Genomic DNA, 9,068 nt, shown 5'->3' with positions numbered 1-9,068 from the left:
ATGTACAAAAATTAACCAAAACAAAAAATGAATAAATTAATTAATTAATTAATGAAACACTTTGTAAAAATAAATAAATAATTAAAAAGCGATTTAAATAAGTTTTAATCAATTAATTAATTAACAAATACATGATATAAAAAATAATTAAAATATAAAAGATATACATATTAGATTAAAAATGTATTATATTATTTTTAAATAATTGTTAATTAATACATTAGTTAAAATAACAATATGAAAAGATAATAATAAAGAAAAAAAAAATAATAATAAAACAAATTGTATAAATAAATCAGTCAAATCAAACACTTTTCTAATTAGTAATTTTGATTTGCTCAAAAAGGGTAGGGGTTTTCAAACTGATAGCCAAAAGTTTAGAGAAAAACTAAACTAAACTATATTAAAATAGATAGATAACTAAATCAAACAGATTAAATCAAAAAACAAACAAAGCTACTCATCTCGGCTGGCAAGTCTTTAGATAGAGAGATCAATCCTTTAAAAACTGATAGCACTGGGCCTCCAATATTAATATCCTCATATCACAAAAATACAGATAGAGGTTAATGAAAGAGTGTACAGGAGGCTTCACCTAAAACTGACAAGTTGCTGAGGTTGTTGCAACCGTATGCATATGTGATTTCAAAGCTCACTCCTAGAAGAGTAAAACAGCATGTGGATACTTTATGTAATGAAATGGCTTAAGAGTCCACAGAGATCTTCAGATGAAAAAATCAGTTTATACTATAGATGTCCACTGAGGTTCTGTGATTAAATAAACGTGAGAGGAATTCTGTATAGCATGCATGCAAAACCTGTTTGGGAGGTTTATAGTGTGACTATAAAAAATGCCTAACATACAACATAGCAGTTGCTTTCGACTTAGAGAGAGGGACAGAGAATCTGCTTCACCTGTTTCACTCCTGGTAGGCTCTCTTTTACTTGCTTTTTTCTTCACATCTTGGAATTATTTAAGAATTGATCTGAATCTGAATTTATTATCCATATATAAAGACTGGTTTGTTTTGTTTGTTGGTGCACAGAGAACTTTGTTTCACATGCTTGAGTTTCTTTTGCATTTCATTCCAAACTTGCCAGCATGAAAAGTACTTTGTTTTAGAGACTGCAAAATAACTGTAGTTTATTAGAATATCAAATGAAAACTTTACTTTCAGTTTGTAATTGCATTTTATTCAGGACATTATTTGTATGTGAAATTACTGATCGTAGTTGTTAATAATCACAAGTTAAATAAGTTAAGTTATGCAAGTTAAATTCTAAAACTGGTAGTTAATTAAACCAAAATGCCTTGTATTAGTCAAGTGAACATTTGTCACTCGTTGCTGTCAGAACAAAGTTTCACAAGCACGTTTGTCCAGTTGAACAGCTCCTGTCATCTATTTAACAGAATGGCATGCAATGTTTGTAGGTGGACCCAACCTTAAAAACAGTCGAATAAAACAGAGCAGTAGTCACATTTGACTTCTCCTTTTATCCTCTCTTTTTTTCTCAGGACACATAACACATACTATAATCATGCAGCACTGGATGATCTGCGCATTACTTTTGTTTCTTGTGTTCTGTGATGTCTCTGCTCAAAGGAAAAAAAAGTCAGTCCAAACTCTCTCAAGAGGTATCAGTGAATTACATGCACATAAGACCCAAATATGTCAGTTTTAATCTTATGCTATGGAAAACTGATCACAGAAAAAAAATAAAAGTGTCAAAATTTAATTCAGGTTGGGGCGATGACATCACTTGGGTTCAGACGTATGAGGAAGGACTGTCTAAAGCGGTTGAGAGGTACCTTAAGATGCAATCAGAGCCATTCTCACTTGTGTGTTATATGATCAGATTTTAAATACCTGTTTTATCATAGTAAGAAGCCCCTGATGATCATTCATCATTTGGAGGATTGTCCACACAGTAAAGGTTTGCATCTTTTGCATTGTGCATCACAGTCTGTAATTAAATAAAAATGTAATAGATTAATTATTTGTGTCATTGATTGATGTTAGAGTTTAAATAAATAGTTCACCCAGAACAGGTTCAAACTTATATAGTTAAGTAACAGGTGCACTGTTCCTTTAAATCAGGGGTTTCAAGATTTTCAAGGTTTTCAAGATGCTGTTGAATATTAGAAAATATTCAGTTTTGTCATGTTTATTTAAAAATCTAATAATTTTTTTAAATCAATTTATAAATTTGTTATTTATTTGTACTTTTTTTTTTCAAACCACCATTTTAAATCACAATCCCAAAGTAACAGTGTTTAATTTGAATCGCATGTTTGCATAAAATGCTTTTGCATGTCACTGTATTAATCTCTTTCTCTACTCTTTCTTTTAGCTCTGAAAAAGGCTTTTGCTGAACATCAAACTATTCAAAAGCTGGCCAAAACAGATTTCATCATGCTCAACTTAGTGGTACAATAACTATTATTATAATTATTATTGTTATTATTAAATAAAAGTACAAATATTGTCAAATATTCAGCAGACACTGAAGAGAGAAATGCATCTGAAACTGCAAGAACCATCTAATGATGGTTTTCTAACCTGATGACGCTGTGATTGTGATTTTCAGCATGAGACCACTGATACTAACTTGGCCCCTGATGGCTTCTATGTCCCCAGGATTTTGTTTGTTGGTGAGTTTTCACATATTTCCTGTTAAACAGTTCAGTGACTGACCAAATTGGGATTAACAGATAATATTTTATAGTTGTAACTCTGTAATTGATGGGTTTTCAATAGCAGAAGCAATACATATTGTAATAAATAAAAGTTTGAAATAATTCAGATTTTTATTGATTTTGAAGGAAGACCGTAATGCTTACCAAAGCTGCATTTATTTGATGCATATATTTTACCATTGCAAAATATTATTACAATTTAAAATAGTTGTCTTTTATTATAAATCATATTCAAATGTATTTTCTTTCTCTGTTGGCAGAATATAATTTTCAACCATTACTCCAATCTTCAGTGTCAAATGAAAGAAATTCATTAGTTAGTAACATGTCTTTTTAATTAAACATGTCCTAGTATATCTATATATATATACTAGGACATGCCCCGCACCAAAGCCCCGCCCCCGGCTCTGCTCTCTCACATCTGCATATACAAGTGCACAAGTGAGTTTTGCAACAGGAATACTGCAAAAGGAGTAGCAAAAGTTAGAGCGCTAGGATTTGAACTTGTACTGCCAGATCTGAGAGGTTGTAATTGCCGACTTGACGTTGTGCAGTGAAACTGAAGTAAAGTGCAAAAGTAAATATGTTGTAAACATTTGTGTATGTCATTTTGAATGCCATTTTACACATAAATTTAATGACTGATTTCATTTGTGACTGTTAATCCACAACTTCCACTTCAAAACACGGGTGTTGTGATCATTGTCTGTGTGTGCAAATTGAAAGATTCAGCCTCCTGAAAAAATGCATCATGATCTGAACACACACACACAGGAGGTATCTCCTCATCCACCACCATTGTGTAGCATCCACCTGGATGATGCGACGGCAGCCATATTGCGCCAGAACACCCACCACACACCAGCTTACTGGTGGAGAGGAGACAGAGTAATGAAGCCAATCAGCAGATATAGGGATTGTTAGGAGGCCATGATGGTCAGAGGCCAATGGGCGAATTTAGCCAGGATGCCAAGGTCACACCTCTACTCTTTTCGATAGACATCCTGGGATTTTTAATGACCACAGAGAGTCAGGACCTCGGTTTAGCGTCTCATCTGAAGGACGGTGCTTGTTGACAGTATAGTGTCCCCATCACTACACTGGGGCGCTAGGACCCACACAGACCACAGGGTGAGCACCCCCTGCTGGCCTTACTAGCACCTCTTCCAGCAGCAACCTAGTTTTCCCAGGAGATCTCCCATCCAGGTACTGACCAGGCTCAGCCCTGCTTATCTTCAGTGGGAAACCGGTCTTGGGCTCCAGGGTGATATGGCTGCCGGATCAAAGAAATAAAATTACATTTGAAAACATATTCAAAACAGAAAACAGTTATTTTTAACTGTAATAATATTTCACAGTTTTACTGTTTTAACAATTTTTTATCAAATAAATGCAGCCTTGGTGTGCATAAGAGACTTCTTTCAAAAACAATAAACAAATCTTTATTACGCCAAACTTTTGACATTGTATATTATATTATATTATCCAATGTTTAAAATGTTACATATTTGTATATATTAGTAGGCCTCTTTGTTGCATAGCCTTTAAAATCTGGTAGCCCTGGTTTCATATTCTCTATGTAAAATATCATTTGAATTATTTTTGTGTTTTCGTGAGATTCACTCTTCTCCGTCTTCTCTCCTCTTTCACCCAGATCCTTCGCTGACTGTGCGAGCTGACATTGCTGGAAAATACGCCAACCGAATGTACACGTATGAGCCGAGCGACGTGGACTTCTGTGAGTGTGTCTCTGTCTAATGAGCTCTGCTGAGAGGCTCCAGCTCTATATTGTCAAGCTCTTTCTGACTCCCAACAGCAGAACCGAGCTGTTCATTTATTTATTCACACTCAACACATTCTCTTCTAATTTATATGCATGGCAGTGTGCTAATGTTGAAAATGAATATTTGATTTACTACAGTCATTAGTTAGTCATGTCCCTTTTCTATATCTTTCTTTGTGCACAGTGGCAGAGAACATGATGAAAGCCAAGATCCTGCTCAAGGATGAACACGAGGATCATGATGATCTGTGATGGACAGATGACAGCTTACCCTCTTTCGAGACTTGTACACAATATACAGGGTTTTCTTTGTGCAACTAACAATATTTAACTTTGAATAAAGTCTGTTAGTTGTAGAAATGTTTCTTTGTGCATTCCTTTAACAGCAAGAAATTGTGCAAAGATATGAAGGAAGAGGAAACTAGGCTGTGCAAAAAAAAAGTCAGGGTTTATTTTGCCTCTGGCTTTACTTGACCTTTAGACAACATCAGGTAAAACTAAGTGATCTACTTGACTAAGATCAGCAGGAATAAACAGTTTCTTGAATTACTAAGACCATTAACTAGTATGCACGGCAAATCTATCCTCCATCATACAAGGATTAAGAGGCATGACTGTGATTTGTAAAAAGGCTCAAGGAAGCAAAATAAGAATCAGTGTGTGAGTCGCAATCAGGAAGACTGCAAAGATCTTCCATTATGCAGTGACACAGAGTAAACACTAGATGGCAGAACACACTGTGTGCAGAAGCCAATTTCATAACCATCAATTTAATGCTCTAAATGAGCTTAAAAGCTCCAAGTAAATTACAAGTATACTATATAAATATATTAACTAATTTATTCATTAATATTAACACATTAATTAAAAGGTAGACATCAGCAGATAAATATTCAAATGACTGCCAAACATCATAATATAATGTCCAATTCTGCAAGTAAACGTGAGTTATAAAATTGCTTTTGGATGGACCAAACTGAACTGCAAAAGTGATGCACAAAACTGAAATAGCTTATTTCTTATTTCTGGAACTATTTAAAAAAAAATTCACACAAAATTACAAGTGCTGTGCTTTTCTTTACTGTTGCTGTCTATTCTTTAAAATAACGCTGCACAAACAAACTAGTTACAGTAGTCAGTTACAGCACATGGTTCATGGTGTCTAAATAGATGCTTCAAAAGTCAAATATCTTGCAATGTTAGACTAAGGTTAGAATATGCATGTAAATATAACTATTTTGGACTACCTTAACTACCTTAAACAGAAGAGCATGGTGTTAAAAAAACCAAGATCTGCAAAAGGCATCTGCCAAATCTCCTCCGTAAGTCGCTTTGGATAAAAGCGTCTGCTAAATGAATAAATGTAAATGCATTAATGCATTGCAGTTTGTCTGCATGAGGTTTTGCTAAAGAGGTGGGCTTGAAGCTTGAAGCTCAGACAACGCTGGAAAAAACAGGATTTGAAAAAGCAGCTTTATGAATATAAGTCAGGAGTTGCTGAGTGTGCTGAATGAAGGGGAGGGGGGGTGACAGACTTTAATCCTGTGGCCATCCTCCCAGGGTCACGGAGAGTAATGGAGCGGAGCAGGATGGTCATTCCTCTGCAGACAGAGTGAATTAATGCTGTACAGCTGGTTACGGCTCTGATTGACAGCCACACGCTGGTCACACACAGACACACAGGAACAGTCTTATTAACGCCACAGATGAGCACACCCTCTCACCTCACCTACAAGACTACCAGCTCTAGAGCCGCTGTCAATTCACACACACACACACACACACACACACACACACACACACACACAAGAGTAAGCCCTTGACAAGGGACAGCAAGGATGGTCATAGTCAAAACAAAGAAATATGCACAAATAATACATGTGTTTAGTGCTCACGTATATAATATGCATAATATTTTAGAGCTGAGCAGTTTAGTCAAGAATAAATATTTTATGAATTTTTATGGAATTTCCAGACATGAAAATTGCTATTTTATTTCCATTGTTCACATATTACAACTTAACCCCCCTTATTATATACACAACCTCTCAAAAGTCTGGGGGTATTTAAGTTTTTTTGTTGTTGTTGTTGTTTGTTTTGTATATTTTTCTTGTTTTTTGGTAAGAAATAAATAATGACTTTTATTTAGGAGGGACACATTTCATTTCTCGAAAAGTGACATTCAAGACATTTATAATATTACAAAAGATTTATATTTTGAATAAATGCTGTTATTTTTAACTTTTAAAAAAGCACAACTGATTTTAACATTGATGATAATAATAAATGTTTATTTAAATCAGATAATGATTAAATTTTTAAATATATTAAAATAGACAAGAGTTGTTTTAAATTGAAATAATTTTTTACAGTATTGCTGTTGTTACTTTATTCTAAATGTAAAAAAAACAAACAAACAAAAAAAAACAAGCCATTTTAAACTCCAGAGACTTCATTCAAAAACATTTTAAGGCCCCAAAAGTTTTGAAAATTGGCTTAATGGGCAAATTGCCTTGTTTGACAAAAATGTGGGTAAGTCAGGAGTATTCCAGAAGACTGGACATGTTAAATGTGTCAATTTAGCCAACTTCAATGCGGAAAGACATACAGCCTTAAAACTTCAATTTTGATTATTTCAAGAGTTATTTAATATTCCCTGATATTTATAAGTTTTCTTTCCCCAAAATGTGTTATTTAGAGCATCCTGAATGAGCAAGAGAATAATTAAATTACAATAAATAAATTGCATGATAACAGGTGAAACAATCAGAGAAAACCCACATTCAGCAAGTCTGCTTGTCTTAAAGTACATCCTCACAGAAAAATGATTCATGTCCTCAGTGCATGATACAAAAACGCACAGGCTCTTGTGAACTGCTGTATGCATCACAACAGCAAGCCACTCTTCAAAACTGAATGTCTCAAACAGCAGCACATCTCCACAACAGTTCAAGACGAATCCCATTAGTCATATTCACTGGCAGCTTGGCTCTGCTGTGATATTGAGTACAAAAACTGTTGTATCTACTGTAGAAAGTTTATTCTTCCTGAAGGCCATATCAAATCATCAATTATCTGCTGTGAACTATTCATTTCACGGTGAGAGACTAGTATTTGCACTGAGAAGAATCAATACCACTCGGTTGTCTATATTAAGTTATTTTATTGGGCGAATGCAGCGATGGTCGTGGATTCCGGAGGATGTTTTTGAGAGCCCTGCTGTTCCTCAAGGACAGATGTGAGACAATCTGAAGGCCAACTTACCTTTTCAAAGCCTGAGTGTTTCGAGAGCTTTACTCAAGGTTGACTTTGATTGTAATTAAAAAATTATGGCATGGTGAAAAAAAAATAATGGAAGAATTTAAAAATAAAAATACAAAAAATTGTAATGTGTATAATAAAATGTATAAACCAATAACAATAAATTAAAGCTAATAATAACATAATTCAGGCTAATGATGAAAATCGTTTTGGTATAAAAATAAATAGTGGGGAAAATGCTATTTGCACCCAGTATAAACACTAAATAAAAAAATATAAATAAAATAAAATAATAAAATAATTTAATGTATATATTTAATTTATCAAATTATTATATATATATATATATATATATATATATATATATATATATATATATATATATATATATATATATATATATATATATATATATATGCAAATCTGTGTTTCTGTGAAAGTGTTTCTCTTCTGCATGTTATTTCACACTACTGCCATTGGGGCATGTTGTCACAAATGATCATGTGTGTTGAATGAATGTTTTTTTCTACAATAATGGTGTAATTATTCAACAGCCAACTTTTTTGTAGCTATCAAAGCTTGTATCTATACATAGATTCTATTTTTTAAACATAAACCCACCCCAAACATGTTTGCTAAAGTAAAAAAAAAAATTGGCATTTAGGCCTAGTCCCAGACTCATCTATACTGTCCAAGGGTCCAAAAGCAGCTATTATAGACTGTATTACAATACATACTTTTATAACGATAGCATATAATATGTGAATTTTTGAGAATTGCAAAATAAGGCAGGTAGGTATGAGGAGGCTGCAATAGTTAAGCCTACACATTCAAAAGTGAAATTCTGCTTTTCTTTTTGACTTGCCAAAATCTGACAAGGACAAAGACCCATTAGCTGCCATTCCAGCTCAGCACAGACAATTTAGATATTCAAATATGCCCTCGCTTTGCGAAAACTGTTTGCAATGAGAAGCTGAATAGGTAATATGACATTAATCTCTCTCTCTCTGTATTTGTCCCATAACGCACCTTTCTAAGAGCGAGGTCTATGATGTCTCTTTGAGTCCACCGTGTGCCCTGGAAAGAAAGGGGCATCCGTCCCATTGAAACAGGAAGGTCAAAATGCTAATTCACTCTCATTCTTCCTCCACATCTCCCTCACCCATCAATAGACGCTGGGTCGATGTTTTTAATTATTCTGTCAGCTTCAAAGAATTCCTTGTCAGAATTTTACGGCGCTCGCGAAGGCCTGAGCTCTCAGATAAATGTTATCCATTCCTGTGACATCGTCTCTTCGCGGGCTCTCAGGTCGTACCTCAAGAGTAA

General features: G+C 34.3%; 1 protein-coding gene and 1 pseudogene across 1 annotated transcript; one reads left to right on the top strand and one right to left on the bottom strand.

Annotated features, from left to right (window-relative positions):
• Positions 1–1,509: 1,509 nt before the first annotated feature.
• LOC132094793 (anterior gradient protein 3-like) lies at positions 1,510–4,841 on the top strand. The gene is made up of 7 exons (XM_059499431.1): positions 1,510–1,636; positions 1,743–1,806; positions 1,883–1,935; positions 2,353–2,429; positions 2,590–2,653; positions 4,353–4,436; positions 4,666–4,841. The coding sequence occupies exons 1-7, from the start codon at positions 1,540–1,542 to the stop codon at positions 4,731–4,733; spliced, it is 507 nt and encodes a 168-aa protein (XP_059355414.1). The 5' UTR covers positions 1,510–1,539; the 3' UTR covers positions 4,734–4,841.
• On the bottom strand, positions 3,863–3,979 carry LOC132095682 (5S ribosomal RNA; annotated as a pseudogene).
• Positions 4,842–9,068: the final 4,227 nt, after the last annotated feature.

The sequence above is a fragment of the Carassius carassius genome, chromosome 19 (assembly GCF_963082965.1).
Source record: "Carassius carassius chromosome 19, fCarCar2.1, whole genome shotgun sequence".
Taxonomy (NCBI): domain Eukaryota; kingdom Metazoa; phylum Chordata; class Actinopteri; order Cypriniformes; family Cyprinidae; genus Carassius; species Carassius carassius.
The sequence above is the reverse complement of the archived record's forward strand: the minus strand, read 5'-3'. Positions and strand labels throughout refer to the sequence as shown.

Excerpts from the sequence above, each read along its gene's own strand:
- LOC132094793 (XM_059499431.1), top strand. The coding sequence starts at position 1,540 with ATGCAGCACTGGATGATCTGCGCATTACTTTTGTTTCTTGTGTTCTGT. Across the intron at positions 1,936-2,352 it reads GGATTGTCCACACAGTAAAG|CTCTGAAAAAGGCTTTTGCT; the intron begins GTTTGCATCTTT and ends TCTTTCTTTTAG. Across the intron at positions 4,437-4,665 it reads GCCGAGCGACGTGGACTTCT|TGGCAGAGAACATGATGAAA; the intron begins GTGAGTGTGTCT and ends CTTTGTGCACAG.